Raw genomic sequence first — 16,197 nt, forward strand, 5'->3', positions numbered from 1 at the left:
TGTAGCAACGATAAAAATATTCTATAATTTGTCCAATAGTTTTTGATATTTTATATACATCAATACTGTGCTATTTTATATTAAACTTAATTTAATTAGCATTATTATTGTTAAAAAGTTGAATTTCTTTAATATTTCATTAAAATTTAAAAAAAAAATAACTGAAAAAGTAACCACCTAACCTCACTTATTAAAACAAACAAAATAACGGTTTTAAGTTGGCCACACAGTTGGCTACTCACTTATTAAAACATTTGGATGGCAACTCTCCAACATTATTACTATCATTTCCAGCCGGTGGCATCTCTCTGCTCCCAACAGCTGTTTCACTTTTGCAAATGACCAGAACAAAACAAAAACTGACATTTCATTGATAATTCTTTTTAACAATTCTTTACATCCCTGCTTCGTTAGCAATCCAGGACTGGAAAGACATTTTTGCTTGACAGCAGAAATTTTGTCGGCTTTCAAACAGCCAAATGTAAAATTGCCTTAAAAGTGCTTGAAGATAAACTGATTCCCCAGGAGGGCCGCCGCTTGCTATGCGACACATAAGAAACACAGGTGTTTGTGTGAAGTAACAAATTTGAAGTTATTTTCTAACGCAGGGCTTAATTTTTCCGCCAAAACGAAAAGGAAAAATTTACAATAAGAAAATCAATTATATTTTAATTAGAATTTTTGCAACAACAAATTGTTAAGAAATTTTATAAATATTATAAAAGTGTTTAAACAATAAAACTAGTTATAATATTAAAAGTGAATAAATATTAAAATAAAACCAGCAAAAACGGTGGACGGGGGCGAGGAAAACACAAGAAAGAACTGTTTTTATTATACACACACGCATAATTTAAAAAGAAAAAGAGGAAAAAAAGTTAATGCAAGAAGACAAAAAGAAAATTTGCACGCAAAAATTGTGAAAGAAAAAATTTAATTGTTAATTAGTTGGGAAGAAAATTTAACAAAGTGTCGCATAGTGAGAAAATTAAACCGAATAAACGTTTTAAGGTTTATGATACGTTCATGCTAAGGGCGATTTTAGGGTCGGATTCGACCGATTCTCAGGAGGACGCAGCAGCAGCAGGTGTGGGGACGGCAGCTAGCAGTAGTAGTGTTGGTGGTAGTGGTAAAAACTCAAATAGTCCAGCAGCTGGCTCACAGGGCAGTAAAACTGCCGGCGGAGGTACAGGCAAATTGGCCAGTTCATTTTGTAGAGGTGGATGCAGTCGTTCGATATCATCGAGTGCGGTATTAAACAATTACGATTACGGCACCCCAGCCACAGTAGCTCCTTCCACATCGACTATTTCGGGCAGCGGCTGTATAGCATGCGAAGCTGATAAACACTATCAGCAGCAGCATCAGCAACAACACTATCACTCCGAAACGGCAGAGCGTAAAAGTCGTCGCAGTTTTGCCACACGCAGTAGTTGCAGCAAAATGTCACATTCCAGTTCGAGTTCAATGCGGGGCAGCTCACGCAGCTGCCTGTCCAACAACTCTAAATCCGTTTCGCCCGGCAGCTACAGTTGTAATGCTTTAAATGTGGACTTTAGCACATACACGGCCACCCATCAGTGGACAAAAATGTTAGAGTGTGCAGAATTTGTGGGGGCTAAGTTAGAAAAAAATAACATAGTTCTTTCAGGAACTTTTAAATATTTAATAAAAAAATCTATTTCAGGCGTTCCAAACATACGGTGGTGGCCTACAAAGATGCCATGTATGTGTTTGGCGGCGACAATGGCAAGACCATGCTTAACGATTTGATACGTTTCGGTGTCAAAGATAAATCCTGGGGTCGTGCTTGTGCCACCGGCACACCACCCGCTCCCCGCTATCATCATTCGGCGGTGGTGTATTGCAATTCCATGTTTATTTTTGGTGGCTATACGGGTGATATACACAGCAATTCGAATCTCACGAATAAAAATGATCTATTTGAGTATGAATTTCAAAGGGCCATGTGGGTGGAGTGGAAATTTTCGGGAAAGTAAGTTGACGAGACAGAATATTGGGGAAACTGAATTAATTAATATAAAATTTGTTATTTTATTAGAATGCCGGTGGCTCGTTCAGCTCATGGTGCAGCAGTTTATGATAATAAAATGTGGATTTATGCGGGCTATGATGGTAATGCAAGGTTAAACGATATGTGGACTTTAAATTTATCGGTGAGTATAGGGAAATTTTAAAAATTATTAAAAGTATTTAAAAAATAATGAAAATTACTGATGTAGATTCAGAGAAATTAAAGCGAAATTTTTTAAATTATACCAAATAATTCTTTATTAATAGAAATAATGCTTAGTAATGAAAAAATGTTTTAAAAATCCTATCTAAATAAAATGTTCCTCAAGGGAAATTTTCAAAATTTTTTCAAATTCTTGTTCTTTCTTAAATAACATGTTTAATTATGAATGAAATTGAGAAAAATCTTGTTTAAATAAAATTTCCTTAAAAGGGAAATTTTTTTATGCTAGGGAAATTTTAAAAATTTTATAATTTTTTGCTTAACTGTTGGGAATTATTCATTATAACGAATAAAAATTCAAAAAACTTTGTCTGAATAAAATTTTGTTAAATTCTTCTTTATTCTTAAATAAAATGCTTAATAATGAATAAAATTTAGAAAAATCTGGTTTAAATAAAATTTCCCTTTAGGGGAAATTTTTTAAAATAAGGGAAATTTCTAAAATTCTAGCAAATTTTTCTTTATTCTTAAATAACATGCTTAATAATGAATAAAATTGAGAAAAATCTTGTTTCAATAAAATTTCCCTTCAGGGAAAATTTTTTAAAACAAGGGAAATTTCCAAAAATCTATCAAATTTTTCTTTATTCTTAAATAACATGCTTAATAATGTAAAAATTTGAGAAAAATTTTGTTTTAATAAAATTTCACTTTAGGGGAAATTTTTTAGAAGAAGGGAAATTTCTAAAATTCTAGCAAATTTTTCTTTATTCTTAAATAAAATGCTTAATAATGTAAACATTTGAGAAAAATCTTGTATCAATAAAATTTCCCTTCAGGGGAAATTTTTTAAAACAAGGGAAATTTCTAAAATTCTAGCAATTTTTTTTTTATTCTTTAATAAAATGTTTAAAAAAGTTTGAGAAAAATCTTGTTTAAATAAAATATCCCTTCAGGGGAAATTTTTTAATAAAAGTTAAATTTCTAAAATTCTAGCAATTTTTTTTTATTCTTAAATAAAATTCTTAATAATGTAAACATTTGAGAAAAATCTTGTTTTAATAAAATTTCCCTTTAGGGGAAATTTTTTAAAATAAGGGAAATTTCTAAAATTCTAGCAAATTTTTCTTTATTCTTAAATAAAATGTTTAATAATGTAAAAATATGAGAAAAATCTTGTTTAAATAAAATTTCCCTTTAGGGGAAATTTTTTAGAAGGGAAATTTCTAAAATTCTAGCTAATTTTTCTTTATTCTTAAATAAAATGCTTAATAATGTAAGCATTTGAGAAAAATCTTGTTTAAATAAAATTTCCCTTCATGGGAAATTTTTTAAAATAAAGGAAATTTCTAAAATTCTAGCAAATTTTTCTTTATTCTTAAATAAAATGCTTAATAATGAAAAAGTTTGAGAAAAATCTTGTTTAAATAAAATTTCCCTTCAGGGGAAATTTTTTAAAACAAGGGAAATTTCTAAAATTCTAGCAAATTTTTCTTTATTCTTAAATAAAATGCTTAATAATGTAAAAATTTGAGAAAAATTTTGTTTAAATAAAATTTCCCTTCAGGTGAAATTTTTTAAAAAAAGGGAAATTTCTAAAATTCTAGAAATTTTTTTTTTATTCTTAAATAAAATTCTTAATAATGTAAACATTTGAGAAAAATCTTGTTTAAATAAAATTTCCCTTCAGGGGAAATTTTTTAAAATAAGGGAAATTTTCAAAATTCTATCAAATTTTTCTTCATTATTAGAAAAAATTTTTAAATATTAGAAAACTTCTGGAAATTTTCGTAAAATACAAATTTTCCTCAAAGTAAATATTCGAAAATTAGGAAAATTTTAAAAATTAATTTAAAAAAAGGAACATTTCATGATTTTAAAATCTAAAATTCTGTTTTGTATTTATATTTTTAGGGTGAAAACCATCAATGGGAGGAAATCGATCAAAAGGGCGATCGTCCGCCTACATGCTGCAATTTTCCGGTGGCTGTGGCCCGCGACTGCATGTATGTGTTTTCGGGACAAAGTGGTATGCAAATAACGAATTCTTTATTTGAATTTAATTTTAAAAGCAAAACGTAAGTAAAAAACAAACCCTCAAATCAAACAAATTATTCAAAAACCCCTTAAATATAACCTGAAAATTTTCATAAACAGCTGGCGACGCATAGGCAACGAACATGTGTTAAGAGGTGTGGCTTCCCAACCTCCCTCAAGACGTTATGGTCATACCATGGTCCATCATGATCGTTTTCTATATGTTTTCGGGGGCTCTGCTGACTCTACTTTGCCCAATGATTTGCATTGCTATGATTTGGACTCTCAGGTGTGGTCGATTATACAACCTGAGCCCAATTCGGATGTACCCTCGGGCAGAGTATTCCATGCCAGTGCCGTGATAAGTGATGCCATGTATATATTTGGTGGGACGGTGGATAATAGTGTACGCCGCGGTGATACCTATCGCTTTCAATTCTCCAGCTATCCGAAATGCACGTTACGCGAAGATTATGGCAAATTTTTTAGTGAAAAACAATTCTGCGATATACAATTCATTGTGGGACCCGAAGAAACCAAAATTATGTCTCATATAGCCTTTGTGGCGGCCAGATCGAAATATTTGCGTACAAAAATATTGGCCGCACGAGATGCCAGGCAACAGCAAATGGAAAAAGTATTTGGTTCGGGTTGCATCGAAGTGCGCAGTTGTCCGCCAGGCGCCAATCAAGAGCCTTTGCTGGAGGTGAGATTGCTCAATGCTAATCCCGAGGCTTTTGAGATTATACTCAATTATATATACACGGATCGTATTGATTTGAAAGATACGTATAATAAGAATATAATAATCTTAATAACGGATATTTATCAATTGGCTGGCTTGTTTTTAATGCCACGTTTGGCTCATGGCTGTATACAGTATTTGGATTTTAAAATCAATAAACAAAATGTCTTGGAGGCTTTGTATAATGCGGATAGAAAGAAGTAAGTTTTCTGGGTTTTATGGGAAAAAAAAAATAAAAATTAATTTTTGTTTTCCAAAGAATACAAATTGTCAAGGATCATTGCATGCATTTCTTAATCAAAGAGGAAAACTTTACCGATGTGGTTATGTCCAATGAATTTAGTGATTTAGACAAACCTTTATTGGTGGAGATCATACGCAAAAAGCTAAATCCCAGCAAAATAGTGGCAGATCCCAATGTGGATAAAAATGTGGGTAAGTACACAGAAACAAATAAGATTTATAAAAATTTTCCATTACATTTTTCAATTTGTTTAAGGCACCACATTGGAAAGTGATATGGCGGTATTTTTGGAGTCCACGGGTAAAGATTTTTGTGATATCAATTTGGTGTTGGAGGGCCATGTTATAATGGCCCATAAATCCATATTGTCGGCTAGAACACAATATTTCCAGGCCATGTTTCGTTCATTTATGCCACCGGATAATACGGTTAATGTAAGTTTTAAATACTAAAGTAAAGCTTATAAAGGAAACACAATGATTCATGTGTTCCCTTATCCTTACAGATTTCCATTGGCGACATTTTACCCTCCGTCGAAGCCTTCCAATCTCTGCTGCGCTATATCTATTATGGCGAAACCAAATTACCACCCCAAGATGCTCTCTATCTGTTTCAGGCTCCCCATTTCTATGGTCTCTCCAACAATCGTTTACATTCGTTTTGCAAATATTCCCTAGAGCACAACATCACCTACGAGAATGTCCTGCAAACCCTAGAAGCTTCAGATTATACGAAAATTTTCGACATTAAAGAACATGCCTTAAAGTTAATTGTTAAGGATTTTGCTCGTGTGGCAAGGTTGCCGAAAATCTCCGGCCTCTCGCGTGAGCTTTTGCTGGAGATAATACGAGCTGTAGCCGATTCACATGGTGAATTTTTAACACGCATTAGTATTAATACAGATATCTGAAAATTGGTGTTATTACAGCCTGCTTTACAATTCCTATTGGCCTGGCTGCAAAAGGGCAACAATGCTGCCTGACACCTTAAAGTAAATTCTCTTAACGAACATATATTTTATGTTTTTTTTTTATTATTTCTCTATATTATCTTAAATATAATAATAGTTAAAGAAATATTCTTGTGTTAAAGAAATTTATCTAAATCTAAATGCTTTATAACACTTTATTATCTTTATTTTAAGAGTTATTTACTCTTATTATATAGAAAACAATTTCGTAAAATGCTTATGTACTCGAAATTCTTTTAAAATACTCTCTATCTCATTTAAATTTTATTTTAATAAACGATTTTTTTTTAGAATTAATCTGTGTCTGTGTATTTTTAAGCTTCAAGCATGTTTATTTGTTTTTAAGTGGTGTATGTAATTGTATGTCTTATTTTTTCTTAATTTTTGTTTAAAATTATTTTAAATAATCTTTTTGTTTTATATTAAATATAAAATTCAAAAAGATTTATACAAATAAAGCTAAAAATAAACTTATAACTTGAGTTTTCTTGGGTTTAAAGGAACTTTAAATAAAAAGATAGTAAAAAAAACTTACCGGCAGCAAATTCTAAGTCCAAACAAAACCAAGTTCAGCAATTTAAGACAATGTCTGAATTAGAACTTTAACCTGTTAGTACAAGTTCTAATTGTGCTCAGCACTCTAATCGCTTGCAGATTTTAGGGGTCATCTTGGACTCTTGCCACAAAAGTTTAACTCCACTAAAGAATTTCATATTTTCCAATAAAAATCCATAAAATTTCTTGCTATTTCATTTATTAATCAGCTTTTTCAATGCCACAATTTCATTAAATAGGTAGGTATAATATGAAAATCTATAAAATTGTAAAAAAAAAATCAGATCAATCATGTACTAATACTTAATATTTTATGATTATAAAATTGTCTGCAACTCTCCCTTACTATTCCTGCATTACACTCCCACTACTTTCAGATTTGTCCACCGCACCCGTTTCCAGTTTCATTAAATCCACCGATAACTCCAAGCATTTCATTTGTTCATCCAAAGCCTGCTGCTGCGAACGTAATTGCAAATTAAAGGGCCGTATACGCTGGGCAGCATCCTGTATGGTCTCTAATGTTTCCAGTAGATCCATAATTTTTGTCTGAGCATCACCATACTCCTCCAAAGTGCGCGGATCAATGGAATCATCATATTCACACAATTGCTGGTAAATACTGTCAACACGGCGATTGATACTTTCCACCTGCATGAGATAAATAATTCCTTTAATTGGTCTTTAATAACAATAAATATTTGCATAATTACCAATTTAATATGATCTTGTGTTAAAGTATTTTGTAATTCACTCATTTTTATGGAAATTCTATGCGGAATTAAATGTATAATAACAACAAAAAATTATTAAACTGTAAATAAATTTGAATTGTTGTTGTTGTTTTTTTCGCTAGGCAGCGCTGTCAATGGCAGCTGATATTTTGTTTTGGTTTTAAGCAGGGTTGTATTTTAAGCTAATAACAGGTTGGCAACTCAAGTGCAAGATAACGGTTATTTTCAGTTTTAATGATAATTTTGTTTAAAATAGCAGCAATTAAGCAATAACATTAAGAAACAATTTTAAAAACATATCTCCATATTAAAAAATGACTATTAAAATTAATTTTTCAATAAATTTTCGTTGTAATTGTTTGATAATTCTAATAATCGTTTATGAAAGCTATTTAGTTTCATTTCGCTTACTCTATTGGCCTTATTTATAATCAATTTTTAAAATTGTTACAGGTTTATAAAACAAATTTTATAGGAAATTCGGTTTTATAAACCTTTTGTAAAATTTAAAAATTATTTATGAATAAAGGGGAATGCCCCCTATATATATGCATAATATACTGAATTATAATAAAAAGCCAAGAGAAAAACTCATTTTAGATTGAAATCAAATAAGTACAAATAATTATCATAACAATTAGTGACGTTTGTGGTCAAGACAAAGTTGTCTGAGCAAAAGCGCTAACAATTCTGTCATAAGAAAGCAATAGTACTAATAAATCGAGAATATTATCATGAATACATTTATCATGACAAAAATTTATCAGATATAGCCTTAGGGTGAACATTCTTAACCTCTGGTTATACCTGATAAATTTGTATCATGATAAACTTCAAAATGGTTGTCAAGATAAAAAATTATTATATAGTCCCCATTTATTAGTATTATTGCTTCGTTATGACAAAATTGTTAGTGCTTTTGCTCACCCCCTGTCTATACCTGATAAATTTTTATCATGATAAACATCAAAATCGTTGTCATGATAAAAAATTATCCAGTATAGTCTCCATTTATTAGTATTATTGCTTCGTTATGACAAAATTGTTAGTGCTTTTGCACAGACAACTTTGTCTTGACAACAAACGTCATTAATTGTTATAATAAATATTTGTCAAGTATAGACAGCCTAACTGGAAGATATATACAAAAAGTTAAAATCATGAAACCCTTTTTTCTTGCAGTGGCAATAAAAGGTTGGCAACACCTTTAAATATATATACGCAGTTTGGCGGAAAAAGTCGGTTTAATTTATAAGAAATTTGAATTTATCGTCTTTTAACCTTATTATTTCCCAATGTTAAAAAGAAAATGCGGTTTTTAACATTATTAAAAAGTGGAGTTACTGTCAAGGTATAATAATACTAAAATTTTTAATAGATTTCATTGAAATATTTTAAAATTTCCCTTGCAGAATGTGGCTTTAGGCTTTGTTCAAGCTTTGCTGAAAGAATCCTGGCAGGAAAACGAATTATGTCTGGAATTAACATGTGATTTTATCAATGATACGTTGGCGGCCATTGGCCTGGATTGTCTTATAACCCCTGAACAAATTATTGCTGGCGGCACGTACGATTGGCCACTGGAACAAATACAAATTTATAATTTCCACCATGTGGAAATGGATTTTAAGAAACTTGAAGAATTCCTTGGGGAGCTGTGCTACTTGGTGCAGCTGCAACATGAAATATTTATCAATGATTTGAGGGAATTACATGAAGATGATGATTTGGAAAGTCCGGTGGAGTTTTTAATGCAATTGATAGCGGTGTGGTGTAATGTATATAAGCAGTTGCAAAAGCTGGAAGATATGCAGGCTAATAAACGTTTTGAGGAACCTTTGTCGAGAATAAGTGAGGAGAAAAGTAAGCATAGTTAAGAGCGTTTTGAATGAAAAGTTGTTTTTTTCTTTGGAAGATTTCCATTTATTGCTGGGCATGCATGAATTACGCAAAATGTATCGTTTGGATTTACATCTATTGGATGCAATATGTACTCGTCTGTATTGGAGTGCTTTGGAAGGACTTTAGTAAGTATTTTAATGAAAAAAAATCAGATGTTCCTTTATGTTGGTAAGTGAATAAAATATCGAAACATAACCAAACAAAAATTGAACATAACCTAAAATTTAAAGAGAAAAATGTTAGGACCATAGAGAATACATTGAGCGGAAACTAAACGAAAATGATTTCATATATTTCACAATTACTTCCTTTTAGCTATAAACAAACCCATGAAATGATATTTACCGGTTTACTGGACATTTTCTCCAAGGATTATGATTTATTTTATGCAAGTTCGTCTCAAACTATAAACTTCTTTTATGAAGCTTTTTCCGTACAGGTAAAAAATTTAAAAGAATTCAAGTTAAACATACATATTTTATTATATGGAATGAGTTTTTACAGATAAACACCCTAACTCCTTTAAAACTCTATCAAACTTTGGGACAAATGCTATTGGAAGAGAATATTTCTACATCTAAAATGAATATATTAATAAATTTTCTCATAGAGCCCTCTATGTTGCAAGTATATTTCAGCACATTTCTAGCAAAACGTTATAAATGGTTTAATAATATAACCACCAAGAATTTGGTGAAAATTCAACATGAAGCGGTGAAATTTTTAAATAATTTGCAAAGGTAATTAAACTTTTTTTTAAAAAAAATTGATTTATGTTTTCTATAAAGTTTTAAAATATTTCTAGCAAACTTTTAACTTTGGATTGTTTTTCTCGTGAATTTATGGAATCTGTATTGAATTTGATATTTAAAACCCAGCCGATAACCTCAAATTTAGTCTGTCATTTGTATATTAGCATGATGAAGCGTAAATTTTCCGATCAAATGATATTGAAACATATAATGGATTTTTATGTGCGCCACTTGGTAAGTAATTATTTTAGCCATAATTACAAAGGAAAATATAGGTATTCTTTTTATATTTTAGGGTTCCATTTTTCAATTGAGTTCCTATATACACGCTATGTATGAACATTTTGAGTTTTTATTAAATTTCAATATTTTTTTGGAAATTATAACGGATGTTAACACTGCAGAAATAATAAGATTATTAAGTGCTCATATATTGGTTATAGTTTTTGAAATAAAAGTATCGGAAGAAGGTAAGTTAAAGAGAATTTTAGCACCAGCCAGAATGTAAGACAAGATTTAGTTCCGAAGTTTGAATTTATTGCCTTAAAATGTTTCCGGCCGGTGTCAAAAAAAAAAAAAAATTTAAGGTTATGTTTTTCATTTTAACCCAACATTTTTATTTATCACTTTTCTGTTTTAAGCTGCCTCTACTAAACAAGAACTACAACATTTATTACAAATATTGCCGGAAATATTTGAAAATTTACATTGCCAAAGGACCGAGGGAATATTACTAAAAGTCTATTCCTTTATAGCCATAGACAAATTAAAAAAACCGGTTTGTAAGATAATTAATTCACAAGAATTTATTATTTATTTTTAATTTACTTTAGGCTCTGGACAATTTTATACACTATGCTATGGGTATATTCACACACTTTGCCAACAATTTGGAATATCCTCTGCTAATGAATATTTTCAATATATTCCACAACATATTGAATTTTAATCAGGAATGGCAACATTTGGAACAACTAAGTGATCATTTATTGCATACATATCATGAAATGATAAGGGATCTTAAGAGACTAGAACAAACTCCAGAAAAGGTAAAATTTTTAATTTAAAATAATAAACACCCATTTAAATCTGTTTATTTTAGCTTTCAAACGCAACTTTGGTGAATTGTAATAATTTATTAAAACGTTTTAATATTATATTAAAAACCAAATATGATTTATTGGACAATAACTATTTGGACATCATACGCACCTTGTCTCATTACTTTCTTTACAATCCAGAAATTCAATCTTTAATAAATAAAGATAACTTCTTTTTGGATTTATATGCTTTGGAAATAATTATATCCTGCATGTTTAAATTACTTAAGCAGCAATCCGATACTAATCAAAATTATACATTTTTCCCTGAAGCTCAACAATTATACAAATATTTATGGTTAATATTGAAAAATCAAGATGAATTATTAATGCTACCAACAGTGAGAATAAAAACGGTAAGATTACTTTATAATTCCTTTCTTTGTTCTGTTACTTTTTTAATTAAATTAATTTTGTTTTAGTATTTTTGTTCTTTATTGCTATTATTTACCCATTTGCCGTTTAAATTCGATTCCAATGTTTATCGTCAGTTGGTACAAATCTTGATAGTGGTGAATTTTAAAAATAAAACGCCAAGTCATAAGGACGGCAATGAGTCGCAGCAATTACATCCTTTACAGTGTGTGGAATATCAACGTGTGATGTTAAGACAATTTACGGAAATGCATAAATATCAAAGGGTACAAATCCATACAAATATGGTATGGAAATTGTGTATTTATTATGGCATGGTAAGTTGATAAAATTTATAAAAAAAAAAACTAGATATTCCATAATAATTATTAACGTTGTATGTAAAGTGCCACGCCCACTTAAAATTTCAAAAGTATTCTATTGTTCCTTGGCCAATAAGCGTTTAATCAAGAAAAGGAGCTCGATCTGTGATCACTCATTTCTAAACAAAAATCGATTTTTTTTATATAAAAACTCAAAATATCTAAATTCGTTAATAACTTGGCCAATAAGCGTTTAATCAAGAAAAGGAGCTCGATCTGCGATCACTCATATTTCTGAACAAAAATCTATCATTTTATATAAAAAAATTCATTTAATTGGAAATTTTTAATTTGTTTAAGAAATGAGAAAATTTTGAGTTTTATTTATGTTTTAGTAAATTTTGAAAATTAATCGGATAATCGGTTTTTGATTCGAATAATCGGTAAACCGATTAATTAATTTTAATTAGATTTTTTAATTTGTTTGTGAAATAAAGTGAAAATTTTGAGTTTTATTTAAGTTTTAAGCAAAATTTTAACGATTAATCGGTTAAACGGTTTTTTATTCGAATAATCGGAAAACCGATTAATCATTTTAATTCAAAATTTATTTATTTTTTTAAAATAAAGTGAAAATTTTGAGTTTTATTTCTATATTAATTAAAATTTTAACGATTAATCGGTTATTTGGTTTTTAGTTCGAATAATCGGAAAACCGATTAATTAATTTTAATTGAAATTTATAACTTTTTTTGTAAAATTTTGAGTTATAAACAAAATTTGAACGATTAATCGGTTAAACGGTTTTTTATTCGAATAATCAGAAAACCGATTAGTTCATTTTAATTCAAAATTTATTTATTTATGTAAAATAAAGTGATAATTTTGAGTTTTATTTCCATTTTAATTAAAATTTTAACGATTAATCGGTTATTTGGTTTTAGTTCGAATAATCGGAAAACCGATTAATTAATTTTAATTGAAATTTATGACTTTTTTTTGTAAAATAATGTAAAATTTTGAGTTTTAAGCAAAATTTCAACGATTAATCGATTTTTGATTCGAATAATCGGAAAACCGATTAATTAATATTAATTGGATTTTTTAATTTGTTTGTGAAATAAAGTGAAAATTTTGAGTTTTAAGCTAAATTTGAACGATTAATCGGTTAAACGGTTTTTTATTCGAATAATCGGAAAACCGATTAATTCATTTCAATTCAAAATTTATTTATTTTTGCAAAATAAAGTGGAAATTTTGAGTTTCATTTCCATTTTAATTAAAATTTTAACGATTAATCGGTTATTTGGTTTTTAGTTCGAATAATCGGAAAACCGATTAATTAATTTTAATTGAAATTTATAACTTTTTTTTAAAATATTGTAAAATTTTGAGTTTTAAGCAAAATTTCAACGATTAATCGGTTTTTTATTCGAATAATCGGGAAACCGATTAATTAATTTTAATTGGATTTTTTAATTTGTTTGTGAAATAAAGTGAAAATTTTGAGTTTTATTTATGTTTTAAGCAAAATTTGAACGATTAATCTTTTAAACGGTTTTTTATTCGAATAATCGGAAAACCGATTAATTCATTTTAATTGAAACTTTATTTTCATTGTCTTTTTGAAAATGTTAACAATTAATCGGATATTTTATATAGAAAGTAGTGTGAACAGTGCCTATTTTTGTTTTCTTTTTAGTTCAAACACACTTTCCAAAAGGAATTAAAGGATTTACTTATTACTTTGGCCAATTATAGATTGAAAATCTATAAACATATCATTTCCGTATTAATATACAATCTGTATAAACAAACTCCTAATCTCAAACACATGACCATAGTGGTAAGTTTAATTTAAAAGAAATTCCAATAAAATACATCAATTCTTTACTTAACTTTTATTTATTTATTCCAGTCCATACTAAAACAACACAAACATTTAATTGATAATAACATAAATGTCGATTCATCGCCCCTACTTAAAGTCCATGTGGTCTTATTGGTATTACAAATATTGGAAAAGGCCTTAAGTGTTCAACGCTTGAAGGCGGGCCACAATCGTTTAGAGGCTTTAAAGCATTTAAACATTTTCATAGAGGACTTAGATTTAAATCAATTGCAAGCAAAAGAATTAATGTAAGTTGAAATTGCAAATCCTTAGATAAGTGTTTTTATTTTAATTTATTGTTTAGGCAACAAGAGGTAACAAAAATGACCCATCATTTAATTACCGCTGATGAACGTAAATATTTGGATAATTTCAAATTGCTGCTTATAGAATAAGTTGGCTAAGTTTATTGTTTCCGCCACAAAGTGTTTAAAATGTATTTTTGTTTCTATGTTTGGATTTGAATTTATTTTATTTATTTTCTAACTCGCCAGACATTGCAGTGCCTTTTTTGTTTAATTTCATTTCATTTTTATATTTATTAGTTTATTACATTTGTGTTTGGTTTTATTATTCGTATTATTATTTAATTTAACATGTTAAACGTCAGTAACATTTGACGCCTGTGATGAATAAAATTCCTCTATTGCTTTTAAACCACCCAACTAGCCTTTTAACTAAACATTAATTATTTTATGGCAATTATCTTATTTATCTAAACTAGATAATAAGATAATTCCAAAACCATTTTTGTGCACTTGCCTTTTTTTTGCACACTACATACTACATTCTTAAATAGCGTTATTTTGCTATAATTTTATTACGACAATTTCGGTTTGTTTCCCCAACACACCTCAAACAAATTGTTAAATGTGGAAAATTTGTCAATTATATTATGTTTTCAAATTTGAGTCACATGTAAATGTCTTCGTTTTAAATAAGATTTATGGGTTTGCTAAGGTGACCAACAATTTTTTTTTATACTAAAACGTTAAATTTTTTTGCTTAAAATTGAAACAAAATTTCCATAAAATTTATAACGAATAATTGCTAAACCCATTAATCGAATAAAACAATTTTAAATTTGAATTAATTCTTCCTAATTTTTAAAAAAATAAATTTAAATTTGAAGTATTATTTTGATTTCAAACGAAATTTAAACGATTAATCGGTAACCGGTTTTTTAACTCGTCACAAAAAACGATTAAAATTAATTTTTTTAAATTTTGTTTGTTAAATTTCTATTTTAAGCCAAATATTAACGATTAATCGAAAAACCGGTTTTTGTTTTTTATAACCGATTAATCGAATAAAAAATTTTAAATAAAAATTAATTAATTTATCTTAATTAAGAAAATTTTTTAGTATTATTTTGATTGTGAACAAAATTTCAACTATTAATCGGAAAACCGGTTTGTAACCGATTAATCGAAAAAAAATTTAAATAAAATTTTTTTAATTTTCTGCAACTTTTTATGAAATAAAGTAAAATTTTATGTTTTATTGCTATTTTAAGCAAAATGTTAACGATTATTCGGTAACCGGTTTTTAAAATCTTCAACGATTAATCGAAAACCCGGTTTAAATCATTTTTTTTTTAATTTTCTGCAACTTTTTATGAAATAATACGTAAAATTTTGTGTTTTATTGCTAATTTAAGCAAAATTTTAACGATTATTCGGTAACCGGTTTTTAAACTATTCACAATAATCGATTAAAATTCGTTTTAGAAATATAATTTTTAATTTTATTTGTTAACTATTAATCGAAAACACGATTTTAATCGGTTATCTTTCCGAATAAAAAAACGGGTTTCGATTAATCGTTGAAATTTTGCTTAAATCTAAAATAAAAATTAAATTTCACTTTATTGTCATTATTTGAATGGCAGATCCCAACAAATAAAATGAAAAAATTAATTTTATATGAATTTTAATCGGTTATTTTTGCGAATAAAAAAACCGGTTTTCCGATTAATCGTTGAAATTTTGCTTAAATCAAGTATGAAAATCATATTTCTCTTTATTTTAGAAACAAATTATAAATTTCCATCATATTTTTTTATCGATTATTCGGTTTTTCGAGTATTCGTAAATGTTTGCATAAAAATTCATTTTTAAAATCAGAGAATAACAAATAAATTGAAAACTTACATTTTAAATAAATTTTAATCGGTTATCTTTCCGAATAAAAAACCGGTTTTACGATTAATCGTTGAAATTTTGCTTACATCTAAAATAAAATTTAAATTTCACTTTATTTTCATTATCTCAATGACAGAACCCAACAAATAAAATGATAAAAATTTATTTTATATGAATTTTAATCGGTTATTTTTGCGAATAAAAAAACCGGTTTTCCGATTAATCGTTGAAATTTTGCTTAAATCAAAA

The 16,197-nt window shown here is 28.4% G+C and overlaps 3 protein-coding genes across 3 annotated transcripts; 2 read left to right on the top strand and 1 right to left on the bottom strand.

The window, feature by feature from the left end:
- Nucleotides 1-751: 751 nt before the first annotated feature.
- Lztr1 (Leucine zipper like transcription regulator 1) lies at nucleotides 752-6,670 on the top strand. The gene is made up of 8 exons (XM_065507641.1): nucleotides 752-1,622; nucleotides 1,688-1,996; nucleotides 2,063-2,177; nucleotides 4,112-4,275; nucleotides 4,355-5,179; nucleotides 5,239-5,414; nucleotides 5,479-5,657; nucleotides 5,729-6,670. Exons 1-8 carry the CDS (start codon nucleotides 1,027-1,029, stop codon nucleotides 6,131-6,133), a joined length of 2,769 nt encoding a protein of 922 aa, XP_065363713.1. The 5' UTR covers nucleotides 752-1,026; the 3' UTR covers nucleotides 6,134-6,670.
- Nucleotides 6,671-6,968: 298 nt separating this feature from the next.
- Nucleotides 6,969-7,591, bottom strand: LOC135957857 (uncharacterized). The gene is made up of 2 exons (XM_065508662.1): nucleotides 7,462-7,591; nucleotides 6,969-7,399 (listed from the first exon to the last, which is right to left on the bottom strand). The coding sequence occupies exons 1-2, from the start codon at nucleotides 7,504-7,506 to the stop codon at nucleotides 7,094-7,096; spliced, it is 351 nt and encodes a 116-aa protein (XP_065364734.1). The 5' UTR covers nucleotides 7,507-7,591; the 3' UTR covers nucleotides 6,969-7,093.
- A 1,122-nt stretch (nucleotides 7,592-8,713) lies between these two features.
- Nucleotides 8,714-14,545, top strand: sunn (sisters unbound). The gene is made up of 14 exons (XM_065509141.1): nucleotides 8,714-8,833; nucleotides 8,895-9,333; nucleotides 9,398-9,509; nucleotides 9,700-9,823; nucleotides 9,889-10,124; nucleotides 10,190-10,370; nucleotides 10,432-10,606; nucleotides 10,778-10,914; nucleotides 10,970-11,185; nucleotides 11,239-11,592; nucleotides 11,659-11,928; nucleotides 13,616-13,759; nucleotides 13,832-14,052; nucleotides 14,109-14,545. Exons 1-14 carry the CDS (start codon nucleotides 8,792-8,794, stop codon nucleotides 14,197-14,199), a joined length of 2,742 nt encoding a protein of 913 aa, XP_065365213.1. The 5' UTR covers nucleotides 8,714-8,791; the 3' UTR covers nucleotides 14,200-14,545.
- Nucleotides 14,546-16,197: the final 1,652 nt, after the last annotated feature.

Source organism: Calliphora vicina, chromosome 4, assembly GCF_958450345.1.
Source record: "Calliphora vicina chromosome 4, idCalVici1.1, whole genome shotgun sequence".
Taxonomy (NCBI): domain Eukaryota; kingdom Metazoa; phylum Arthropoda; class Insecta; order Diptera; family Calliphoridae; genus Calliphora; species Calliphora vicina.

Excerpts from the sequence above, each read along its gene's own strand:
- Lztr1 (XM_065507641.1), top strand. The coding sequence starts at position 1,027 with ATGCTAAGGGCGATTTTAGGGTCGGATTCGACCGATTCTCAGGAGGAC. Across the intron at positions 1,623-1,687 it reads GCAGAATTTGTGGGGGCTAA|GCGTTCCAAACATACGGTGG; the intron begins GTTAGAAAAAAA and ends AATCTATTTCAG. Across the intron at positions 2,178-4,111 it reads TGTGGACTTTAAATTTATCG|GGTGAAAACCATCAATGGGA; the intron begins GTGAGTATAGGG and ends TTATATTTTTAG.
- LOC135957857 (XM_065508662.1), bottom strand. The coding sequence starts at position 7,506 with ATGAGTGAATTACAAAATACTTTAACACAAGATCATATTAAATTG. Across the intron at positions 7,400-7,461 it reads CACAAGATCATATTAAATTG|GTGGAAAGTATCAATCGCCG; the intron begins GTAATTATGCAA and ends TATCTCATGCAG.
- sunn (XM_065509141.1), top strand. The coding sequence starts at position 8,792 with ATGCGGTTTTTAACATTATTAAAAAGTGGAGTTACTGTCAAG. Across the intron at positions 9,824-9,888 it reads ATGAAGCTTTTTCCGTACAG|ATAAACACCCTAACTCCTTT; the intron begins GTAAAAAATTTA and ends GAGTTTTTACAG. Across the intron at positions 14,053-14,108 it reads TTGCAAGCAAAAGAATTAAT|GCAACAAGAGGTAACAAAAA; the intron begins GTAAGTTGAAAT and ends TTTATTGTTTAG.